The 11,552-nt window shown below is 36.1% G+C and overlaps 2 protein-coding genes and 1 long non-coding RNA gene across 3 annotated transcripts in view; all 3 read right to left on the reverse strand.

The window, feature by feature from the left end:
- The window catches only part of LOC107835608 (uncharacterized), a 9,486-nt gene extending 1,899 nt beyond the window's left edge, over positions 1-7,587 (reverse strand). The window contains exons 1-2 of the long non-coding RNA XR_001661410.1: positions 7,504-7,587; positions 4,924-4,926 (exon numbers count right to left, since the gene is read on the reverse strand). This is a non-coding gene — a long non-coding RNA (uncharacterized LOC107835608). The remainder of the gene's footprint in view (positions 1-4,923; positions 4,927-7,503) is intronic.
- On the reverse strand, positions 7-2,986 carry LOC103134155 (glycine N-acyltransferase-like protein 3). The gene is made up of 5 exons (XM_007546295.2): positions 1,982-2,986; positions 1,804-1,911; positions 1,295-1,409; positions 925-1,057; positions 7-710 (listed from the first exon to the last, which is right to left on the reverse strand). Exons 1-5 carry the CDS (start codon positions 2,054-2,056, stop codon positions 311-313), a joined length of 831 nt encoding a protein of 276 aa, XP_007546357.1. The 5' UTR covers positions 2,057-2,986; the 3' UTR covers positions 7-310.
- On the reverse strand, positions 3,838-4,868 carry LOC103134156 (cystatin-like). The gene is made up of 3 exons (XM_007546296.2): positions 4,607-4,868; positions 4,289-4,399; positions 3,838-4,154 (listed from the first exon to the last, which is right to left on the reverse strand). The coding sequence occupies exons 1-3, from the start codon at positions 4,799-4,801 to the stop codon at positions 4,080-4,082; spliced, it is 381 nt and encodes a 126-aa protein (XP_007546358.1). The 5' UTR covers positions 4,802-4,868; the 3' UTR covers positions 3,838-4,079.
- Positions 7,588-11,552: the final 3,965 nt, after the last annotated feature.

Raw genomic sequence — 11,552 nt, forward strand, 5'->3', positions numbered from 1 at the left:
AAGTCCTGGGGTAGAATCAAGTTCTTGTTGGCTTACTGAAGATTGCACAGGAATAAACAATATGCCTGATTGGAGACTATTGAAAAGCATGTCAGTTTACAGTCATACATGTGGTGCTTTTAGAATAAAAATGCACTATAGTTACATTGAAAGTGCCAATGACAGCTGTGAATCATGTCTGAATCTAAAATATTATTTAATTTGACGCAAAGGCAAATCCATCTTTTAATGCATAATTGAAAAATACACTTTAGATTTAATCACATTTTGACAAAAATTAAAAGCTGCTGCTTCATAGTCATTTCCAAGGTTAGAAGTTAAACTCAAACCATGCTGCTCTGTAGGAAGTATCCTCAACGAAGCCCATATTTTGGAAGAGTTTATAGGACACCATGTTGTCTTCCTCTATGAAACAATAAACCTGGTAGCCATCTGCATGGAGCTTTTTGGCCATGGTGCTGATCAAAACTTTGGCATAACCTTTTTCTCTGTGCTCGGGAAGCGTGTACAACATTCCCAAAGCGCAGTATTCATACACCAGGATCCAGGCCACAGGTACACCATAAGTGTCCAATATGCAGCAAGTTGGAAAGTTGCTAATTATGTTTTTAAAGTGCCTGTAACCCTTCTCATCCCCACCAAACTTCCAGGTTTTATTCACCATGTCAATGTGGGAGAGGCTGAGAGATGAAATCCTTGATTCAAGTTGACTGTTTGGGAAAAAAGAGAAAACAAAGTTAAAGTTTTCTTATTTTATTATATTGAGCTGTGATGAACTGGCGACCTGTCCAGGGTGCACCCTTCCTCTCACCTGAAACGTTCACTAAAGATAGCCAACAGCACCCCTCCTGACCCCACTATGGATGAAGGTGTAAGAAAATGCATGGATGGATAATATTGAGTTAATTGTATTTTGAAGCATACCTGTCAACATCTGGTGCACATAAATGGCTGATGTCTGGAAGATACATAAGATGCACCAAGGTGAAGCTCCTGTTGTTCACTCTTTTTTCTGAAGAAACTTCTTTGAGTGTGGGCACATGGGAAATATCAAATCCTAAGGGGAAAAAAAATCTTTAAATATTCTCTTCTTATCTTGCTGCTTCAGTTCAAAATAGCAAAAAAGCACAGAGAAAATGAATAAGAGTGGTTTGATAAGTTCCTTCTTTAGCTAGTAAAATTATGCTACTGAAGTTATGTATAGTATACTGAAAGTTCATCAAACTGTATGCTGCACTCTGCAGGATTTTATCTGAAATAATGACAACAGCTGTTGATTTTCAGCATAACTGACCTCCAATTAGGAAATAAGTGCTCCAGTCAACTTCTTCGCTCAACAGTTTCCTTAAAACTTCCTCATCTGTGCTAAAGAACGACACCCTCTTCATGAAGTCCTCGGATCGCTTGTTCTATATTAACAACCAAAAGTGCAACATTCCATTAATAATAAATCATTTAAAAATATTTAGAAATATGTGATAAATATAATAAAGTAAGACATGTACATTGAATGAATAAACAAATGTATCTATGATTATATGATATTTAGTGTTTTAATAAATTATACTTAAATAATAAAATGCAGAAATTAACATTTTAGCTTTAAATATTCATGTTGTAATAATAATAATAATAATAATAACAAATAATTTCAGATTATTATGATTTTATTTACATTATTACATATATCAATATTTCTTTGTGGCTCTTTTGATCCACGATAATAATGTTAATGTAAAATTATGCAAATCAGTGATACCACTTTTTACAGCGTTTCCACATTCGCGCTGGCCGTGAACTCACCTTAGGATCCGGGCGCAAAAGGATCACTTTAAATTCTGGCCACGAATCAACAACAACTTCCGCAGTGCTCGTTTTGTTCCTATTACAAGTGTAGAGGGAACCGTAAACCTGAAAACAATCAAAACAGCAGTGATGTTTTAGTTTTTTTCAGCAGAAAAGTGCCACTAATAAAGGGTACCTTATAACTCCTCGGGAAATGTTTAAGCAAAACTCCCTCAGCGATCTGAAGCTCGTCTTTATTTAGCACCTTCATGTCTGGTTTACGTGTAGCTTGTTTTTCAATTTCTATGGCGAGTCTCAGGTTGAAAACCCTTTATGAACTCGATGCTTCAGCTTTTTATATGCGTATATAAACAAATGATTAACAACCGGTTCATGTTTTTTTCAAGTTGTGGAGTTTAAACAACTTCCTGTTTTAAGTTTTGTAAAATAAAAGCCTTTTGAATTTTTTTTTTGTTTTGTTTTGTTTGTTTGTTTAGCGTTAGTCTGGCATAAAATGCCTTCCTTCTTGCCACTTGCTCATAAATGTAGCATGCATGACTCATTTGTAGAGTGAATGAGTCATGCTACATTTGATCTGTTTTGAAGCCGGATTGTTGTCAAACAAGTTTAGTACTTTCTACCAGCAGAAAATAATGAGATTAACTGTTTGCCATGAACAATACAAGCCCAATCACAATGTATTACTCTCTGTTAGAAGTTTTCAAACACAAAAAGAAAATGTTCACGAATAGATATTTAACAGTATGTGTGCGATTGGGTTAATAAGATGCAAACTGTCAGAAGTAAAGGCTTATAACATTGTATTATGAGTCAGCCATATTGGGTATAAAACTCGTGACTGCTGGCAAACTCTAGTTTTACCAAACAGAATTCCAACTTCAAGGAAATTGTTATGGTTTTTCCATCTGGTAACACTGAAAATGCACCATAAAAAGTGTCAGCAGGGCAGATTTTTGAGTTGTGGATTTGTCCATATCTTTAATTTTTCCACAACTTTATCTCTGACCTACCCAGAGCGTTTCTTGGTCTTCATGATACTGTTTGTTCAATCTCTTTCCTTCCACTTATCACACTGTCCAATTTGCTGGTCTATCACACGAAATCCAAATAAACACATTGGAGTTTATGGTTGTAATGTTACCAAATGTGAAAAGAAGTCTGATGAATACTTTCGTAAGACTGCGTAATGAATTGTTTACTCCCCAGGCAGTTTCACAATCATTTACACCACAAAAAACACCTTATGTATTTGTTTGTTAAGAATAACTGCACAGCAACCCAAATGACTCACAGAATGAACAGCTGGGTCAGAGGATCATGCGACCTTAATCATGCTATTAGTGAGATTGTTCTAAACAAATAACTCCCAGTGCATGATGAGAACTGAAGAAACATTTTGGATAAGAGGTCAAATGTCCTAAAAAAAAAAACCAAGAGTTCCAGGTGACTTTATACTTAGAACTTGACATCTACACAATGAATGGTTCTCTTTATAAAAATGTAACCTTACAAAGAAAGCCTTTTTATTAAAAAGATAGACACTAATCTACTGCACTAAAACTTAAGCTTGTGAAGAATTGTTTTCTCAGCAGTTGGCAAACAAACAAAAATGGTTCTGCTGTCCTTTTACAACATATTCAGCTTAGCTCTGGCAGATCAATAAAGTTAAAACCAAAAGCACTGTCCAATCGCCTCCGACTAATTGTACTAATGAAGTGCCTGGTAAGTGTATGCCTTTACTGGATTTTGTAAGTAACGGTAGACCACATTTTCCATTCTTAATAATTAACTGCAGCCCTTTTGCGATGACATTGCCATTTAACATGCAGAAAGTCTGACAGATACCTAATAATAAACTAATTTGTGAAGCAAAAGAGGAAGATGTATTTTCATGGAGACTTTCAAAAACAATCCAAGAGGAACTTTATTTCAAAAGAATTTGATGATGTTTTCCATGCCGCATTACTGTGCAACGTTATGTGTACAGTGCAAATAAAGAATATATTTATAATAATTACATTTAGACATTTATAAAAGTTCCAAAGCAACTTTATTTTATAACTGTGTGGGGTTTACAAGTTAATTAAACAATTTAATGCTTTATTTAATTCTTCATGTTGGTTCTATAGTAAGTTTTTTAAAAACAGAAATTCAATGAGGTGAGAAACAGAAAGTAATATAGGAAAGATTTCCTGCGATGGGTATGTTAATTAATCTAAAAGAAATGTGTTAGATGAAGTTTGCTCAACAAACAGTGCTGAGAAGTTTCCTTTCTAGCATTTCTCTTCCACCATCTCGATGTCATTGAGCCATGGGCGGCTCCACACGGTGAATATGCACTGGTAAGGCTGAAAAAAAAAATAACAAAAAAACAAAGCCCAGAATGAGAATGAGTAATACAATCATTTTAGCTTAGTGACATTTGTACACTTCCCAATGCAGACAAAGGGAGTGGCCTTACAGGCTCGTCAGCAAGATTTACCGGAGCATCAGCTGGCAGGCTTTTGACGTCGCACACTTGATTAAAAGTGTTCTTTCTGCAGGAGGTCTTTACCATCTTCACAGTTAGGATGTACTTCAAGCCTGCGACCACCTTAAAAGAGAAGTAAAAATAAAGTCGGCAGACAAAAAAACAAAGCTATATAGCTCAGACGCTTTACTACTGTTTTAGAGACTCAATTTTCAAGCAGTTAAAAGGCATTGTTTACGGGTGCTATGTTAGTGGTATCCTGTAATAATCTTCTTATCGGACTTGAATAAAATAAATACAAACATTTCAAAGTATTAAAAGATAACATACCTGAACCTGAGCCTTGACCACTTCAGCTGCTTGACGGAGGAACATGTCGTTGTTTCTTCTGTTGTGTTGGACAACAGCGAAGTTCAGCGCATTTTGGACACCGTCATTGTGGATGTCTATATCTGTCGCGCCACCAACCAAAGACCCCTCCACAGCTGCAAGAGCTGAAAGTAAAACAAAAATAATCTTCCACATCGTTGTTATGCGTGCCGTGCGACAGAAGGGAAATAGGAAAGCACTGGCGGAAAGTCTTTACTGTTATGTAAACAAGACCCGCCCTGAACATGAATTATAGGCAGAGGACGCAGCCAATCAACAGTCTCTCTGCGACACAAATCCCGCCTCCCTATCACATCCTGGTTATTACATTGTTTTAATTTTGCATTTTCCGCTTCCGCTTTCGCAGCGCTAAAGTGTATTAAACCATGATAAAATAAATAAAAAAAAAAACCCGACCAGTCGACTGAATCTGTATTACAAATAATAATATTTGTAATGTGGATGTGAATAATAATAATAATAATAATAATAATAATAATAATAAAATACATACAATTATTATCAATATAATATAATAAACATATACAATTTGATTTTTAATATTGTATGGTTCGTTCTTTGTTTGTTTTTTTTTTCATTTCAAAATAAAATTGCAAAAACAAAACAAGCATGTGTTTTTTGTTTTCTTTTTTAAAATGAAATTAGAAAAACGGCAATTGCAAAAATAATAAAGAAAAAAGCTGTTAATTTCGATTTTCATTATTTCATTATTGACGAGCGGTCTGACCCGGAAGTTCTCTCTGTCCGGCTTACACAGGGGCCGTATCATCGCGTATCATAACGAAGCTGAAGTTGGTTTCCAATTCTAGCTTCCGATCGTTAAAGGGCGATTTCACCTAATTTGTCACTACCTTCCACATCTTTAATCGACTCTAGTTTAAAAACTACTGCACCGAGACACTTGAAACTTGGACTGGATTATTCTCCTCTTCAAGCTGAATATTTAAAACCTTGTTTGGGATTTGTGAAACATTTTTCTGATTTGTGAAAACTCAATAAAGTTCGATTTTCACCATATTTTTGTATCTCTTTCATACCAGAACTGCTCTCATTAAAAAAATTACTACACACAGGCACTTCAAATCTGGACTAGATTATTCTCCTCTTCAAGAAGAATCTTTATAACCATGTTTGGGATTTGTGAAACCTTTTCCTGATTTGTGGAAACTTGATAAAGTTTGATTTTCACCATTTTTGTGCACCTGGATCACCATAGACCTGCTCCAATTAAAAAACTACAACTCCTAGACACTTCAAACCTGGACTAGATAATTCTCCTCTTCAAGAAATTCTGTGGTTTAACGCCTCACAATATCTTTTCACATTTTTATAAGTGACGCATGGCTGTCCAATTAGAAATGAAAATCTTTGTCCCCTTAATGAGACTATTTATACATCCATCCATTTTCTTCCGCTTATCCGGGGTCGGGTAGCGTAGACAGCAGCTTCTGAAGGGAGGCCCAGACCTCCCTCTCCCCAGCCACTTGTTCCAGCTCCTCCGGGGGAAACCCAAGGCGTTCCCAGGCCAGCCGAGAAACATAGTCCCTCCAGCGTGTCCTATTTATTATAACTAATTAGACTCAACTCATCAATAATGAAATAATGAAATGTTTAAAGTAATTTTGATCAATTTGATCAACATGTTTTTTGAATGGTAAGTAATTGAGAAGCGGAGATAATAATAATAACATTAAATCCATAAGTTGTTTAGATGTAATGTTTTACTGCCATGATGTGTAGTATTGTAAATTATATATTAAAACTGTTACAGTGAAGAAAACTCAAACAAAGGTATCATGGACCCCTGATGTAAATCATTTTGAGTTTGAATTTTCACAGTGTAACTCGGCCACAAGAGGTCGCAAAATGATCATGATAGTCGCGAAATTAACTAGATGTACTAAAGAAAGTTGTAAGCCCCTCTAACATATTCTAATGTCTGTGGTGAAACCTTTAAGCTTTTCCAACCTATGAAAAACAAAAACTGTTGTTCAATTGTGGTTGAATATTTCGCAGCTCTCTCTAATTGCCTGTTTAAAATTGCTAACTTTTAAGCTTATTCCACAAATTTAGAATAGTTGAGCTTTATCTTTGTCCATCTACTTTGTCTTAGATCACTTTCTGTTGAAACACCCAGCTGTGTCAAAACTTCAACTGTCGAGCTGTTTTATCCATAGTGCACTGTGCAGGTTTGAACATAAAGCCAGTTTTAGGAGAAAATTTCAAGCAAGCTTGAATATGTTCTTTTTGGTGGGTTTGCATAGTCCATAGGAATGTAAAACTGGATTACTGTGGAAAGCAGGATTCAAGGATTTCTTAAAAGTGTCTGTTTTTGTTACACTTTCCAGTTCATGGCTACAGAGTAAGATTACAGGACACTAAATAACAAAAAAACTAGAAAATTCCTTGAGAAATTTAACCGGGGCATGCCAAAGTGTGCCCGTCGGCTTGGACCCAGCGTTCTGATGCTAAAAATTAGCATTGATGCTAAAGAAAGCTGCAATGTAGTCAATAACCTGTGGAGAGGCAGAAGCATGTTGACAAAGCTGTACTTGTACCATTCATTATGTTAAAATGAATACATAATCTAAAATTAACCAAAATGCTAATGTTAGCGTGAAGGCTATCAGTATCATGTGGGGCATCACTAGCATGTTGTCTGTTATTGACTTACTTCATTCAGTATACTAAACTAATATGCTAATATGCCAATATGTTATTTTAGGTAAAAGGCTTTTTATTTTAGGTAAAAGGATAATGCTAATGCCCTTGCATTAGTTAAGGGCAGTGAAATGCTAATGTTTGTGCTAATGTTAATGAACTGCCTTGCTGTTCACTATCCTGAGACAAAAAAGGTAAAAAAAAAAAGCTTAATATTTTTGCACCGCCTATGGCGGTGCACTGACGTGAGAGGGATGTGCAGGTTGTTTGTTTTTTTTAACTTTCAGTAATATTCATTTTAATAACCACACTAATTCAATGTGTAACAGTGGTTTGTTTAAACCAGTCACATAGAGACCAAAGGAGCAATTACCTGATGTAAAAATTGTCAGGGCTTTTATTTTGAAATTTCAGTAAACTTCATTTTAAATGGCCACACTAATCCAATGTGTAACAGTTGTTTGGTTAATCCAGCTATATAATGCTCAAAACAGCAAGTAGTTCTAAATCCCAGCTCAGCCCTCCTCTGTAATAATTGAGTGTTCCACCATGTTGTAGTTCTGACCTTCTGCTCTGCCCTCTGTATTAAAGTGTTCCGCCATGTTTAGAACTACAGAGTCTTTGTAGTCCAAACCAGCCGTTCTGCCTTTCTCTGTATTCTGTTGCTATAGTGATTAAGCCTCTGCTAACTGTCGTGTGTGTGAGACAGAAAGGTGGAGAAGGATTTCTATCTTTATGAGACACCCAGTCAGTTTTGATGAAAAAAGCAGTCCGAACAACTGCTTCCCCTTCAGGATCCGTAAGGCCGATCCAAAAACAGTTTGAAGCATATGAGAGGGCTATTTGTTGTCTCCAATAGTCCCGCGATTCATATCTATATGTCACTCACAGAAATAGCAGCAATGAGAGAAAAATGGTGTGCGCTGAGCTCAGAAATTTTTCAGAAAAGTCTGAAAATTAATGGCTGAGTGCCTGAGGTTACCCTGTCACATGATTTCACTCTGAAGCACCTTGACAGAAAACCGTCAGTCCTAGAGAAATTTTGAAAACATTTTACCGGAGCAGGCATTCGTATCAATGTCATGACCGACTTTCATACCAATAGAGCATTTTTTGTAGGCATGAGCGCGATTTCAAAATTGTTTTGGGGTCAAAAATCCACTAATTTTCTCACTCTAAAAAAGCGGCAGTTGGTGTCAGTTACAGTCTGCGTTTCGGCAGTTGGAAATTTAGCTCGTTTTTCGCTTTTTACGTCGCCATCGTAACTCCGATCCCCAATAAAAATAAAAGCCCGGATGCCGAGATTGAGGCGCACGTTTTGATACCTTTTTTTGTGGGTGGGCACGCAGCGGTACGAGCCGCATTAAAGGTGACGGAAGAATAATAAATAAAGAGACATTCTATTGGGCGTAGAACAATAGGTGCCTGCTATGCATTACATGGAAGGCAGTGACTGCCTTCAACTAACAGTGACTGCCTTCGCAAGGCCTTCGCAAGGCGGTCACTGCTCTTCCCTATGTAATCCTAATGGCATGCCCCAATGAGACTTTTCACCCCTCATTCTGATTTCTTATTTTATTGCAGGTTTAATCATTTCAAATATGTCAGTGTTAAATTGCACATTTAATAACAGGAGCATTTCACAGCCAAACTGTGCCCTTTAGAGGCTGAAAAGCATTTTATGCTCTGGCCTCACTGCTAACATTCTGGAACGTCCATTTATGAAAAGACTGACAGGTGACTTGGAATTTTCTGTGAGTGAATACTCTTTCTTACAACAGCAAAATAAGTGTGGACAGAGAAATGTGTCTTAAAACACTGCATCTATGAGGTGGAAAAGAGCTGTTAAAGACACAGTAAACAGTAATGTCTCCATCCTTTGCAGTGGACTAACATAGTTAGTTGTCCACATGGAGTTGTTTACTTTTGAGGTGAGCACATGGTCAGGTAATCACATGCATTATGGTTGTACGATTCCTGCACACTTTGTTATGCATTATGTAACTGTGATTATTTACCAAACTGTTTCCCGTAAGAGGTTTATCAAGTTCAAACAATGAACTGAGTTACACAAATAGCACAAAAGGGAAAACGTTAAATATTCGTTCAATTTGTGCAACCTCAAAGTAAACAGTGAAACATCAAAGGTTTCTAAAAAAAGTTGGTGAAATAGCAAAATTTGAAGTTTGAAGTTGTTCAGATATTCATCACTGTTGAGTGAGAGACATAACTACAAACTGAATTGAACATTTTAGGAGGAAGATGCCATCCTATATCTCTATGTATGCTGGATTACAGAAAAATGATTGATGAATAATCCCACATGCTTCTGGAATAAATTCACGGTGACTGCTTTCATTTGAAGTTCTCTCTTGCGAAAAAAAAAACGAAAACCAAACAAAACGTTTCAAAAGGTGTACATCTCAGGACGTGCTTCATTATTATATGCAACCTGGATCAGAAAGATTTTCCTGCCTTGTCTCATTAGTTGTAAAATATTTTTTGACTTAGAGCTGCTCAATGGAATTATGTTTGAGGTCTCTACTTCAACAGTTCTTTCACTTAAAACTGCTGTTGAAGTAGAGATATTCAACTCAGAATTTGATATTCTGAGAATTTAATATTCTCAGAATATCAAATCAGAAACCGATAACACACATATAGCTATGACCAAATTTGTTTTACTTTGGCTGGTGGAGACATGTAAAATACTGGTCAGCAGTTATTAAATACTATAATGCCAATAGAGATGTTTCATGTGCAAATAATTGCTGACATGTCCTCATTTAAAATAAAATGTATTTACAGTGTTTCTACAATCTATTGACTTAAAAATGCACAGCACACTTTCCAGATTTTCATTTCTGAAGAATCAGAAAATTATTTATTTTCTTTCCACTTCTGCACTATTTTGTCGATTGACCCAGACGGACTTGGCTGACGGACTTGGCCGAACTAGAGAGCTCTCAGACTGTTGGTGTGGACAGAGAAATGTATCTTAAAGCACTGCATCTATGAGGTGGAAAAGAGCTGTTAAAGACACAGTAAACAGTAATGTCTTCATCCTTTGCAGTGGACTAACACACAGTAAGTTGTCCACATGGATGGAGTTGTTTACTTTTGAGGTGATCACATGGTCAGGTAATCACATGCACCTTACACTCTCTTTCCTTGGCTGCACGATTCCTGCACACTTTTTTTAATGCAATATTTATGTAACTGTGATTATTTACCAGCCTTTTTCCCGTAAGAGGTTTATCAAGTTTAAACACTGAGCTGGGTCACACAAATAGCACATTTTTTTTGGAAAAGGGAAAACTTTAGATACATCAAAGGTTTTCAAGCAAGTTGATGAAACAGCAAATTTTTGAAGTTTGAGGTTGTTCAGCTATTCAACACTGTTGAGTGAGAGACATAATTACAATCTTAATAAAACCTTTTAGGAGGTAGAGTCCATCCTACATCTCTATGTATGGATTACAGAAAAATAATTCCACATGCTTCTGGAATAAATTCATGGTGACTGCTTTCATTTGAAGTTTTCTCTTGCAAAAAAAACAAACAAAACATTTCTAAAGGTGTACGTCTCAGGACGTGCTTCATTATTATGCAACCTGGATCAGAAAGATTTTCCTGCCTTGTCTTATTAGTTGTAAAATATTTTTTGACTTAGAGCTGCTCAATGGAATTATGTTTGAGGTCTCTACTTCAACAGTTCTTTCATTTAAAACTGCTGTTGCTCTCAGAGTATCAAATCAGAAACCGATATCACATGGTCAGGTAATCACATGAACCTTACATTCTCTTTCCTTGGCTGCACGATTCCTGCACACTTTTTTATGCATTATTTATGTAATTGTGATTATTTACCAGCCTTTTTCCCGAAAGAGGTTTATCAAGTTTAAACACTGAGCTGGGTCACACAAATAGCACATTTTTTTGGGAAAAGGGAAAACTTTAGGTATATCAAAGGTTTTCAAGCAAGTTTTCAGCAAATTTTTGAAGTTTGAGGTTGTTCAGCTATTCAGCACTGTTGAGTGAGAGACATAATTACAATCTTAATAAAACCTTTTAGGAGGTAGAGTCCATCCTACATGTCTATGTATGGATTACAGAAAAATAATTCCACATGCTTCTGGAATAAATTCATGGTAATTGCTTTAATTTGAAGTTCTCTCTTAAAAAAAAAAAAAAAAAACGAAAACCAAAAAAAACGTTTCAAAAG

Source organism: Poecilia formosa, unplaced genomic scaffold (assembly GCF_000485575.1).
Source record: "Poecilia formosa unplaced genomic scaffold, Poecilia_formosa-5.1.2 Scaffold15, whole genome shotgun sequence".
Lineage (NCBI taxonomy): Eukaryota > Metazoa > Chordata > Actinopteri > Cyprinodontiformes > Poeciliidae > Poecilia > Poecilia formosa.

Bases quoted from the DNA above. Each gene is read 5' to 3' on its own strand.
- LOC103134155 (XM_007546295.2), bottom strand. From the start codon at position 2,056: ATGAAGGTGCTAAATAAAGACGAGCTTCAGATCGCTGAGGGAGTTTTG. The intron at 1,410-1,803 runs GTGAGTTCACGG...TTGTTAATATAG, and splicing joins TTTTGCGCCCGGATCCTAAG to AACAAGCGATCCGAGGACTT. The intron at 711-924 runs GTATGCTTCAAA...TTTCCCAAACAG, and splicing joins TGTGCACCAGATGTTGACAG to TCAACTTGAATCAAGGATTT.
- LOC103134156 (XM_007546296.2), bottom strand. From the start codon at position 4,801: ATGTGGAAGATTATTTTTGTTTTACTTTCAGCTCTTGCAGCTGTGGAG. The intron at 4,400-4,606 runs GTATGTTATCTT...TTCTCTTTTAAG, and splicing joins TGGTCAAGGCTCAGGTTCAG to GTGGTCGCAGGCTTGAAGTA. The intron at 4,155-4,288 runs GTAAATCTTGCT...TTTTTTTTTCAG, and splicing joins GCCTGCCAGCTGATGCTCCG to CCTTACCAGTGCATATTCAC.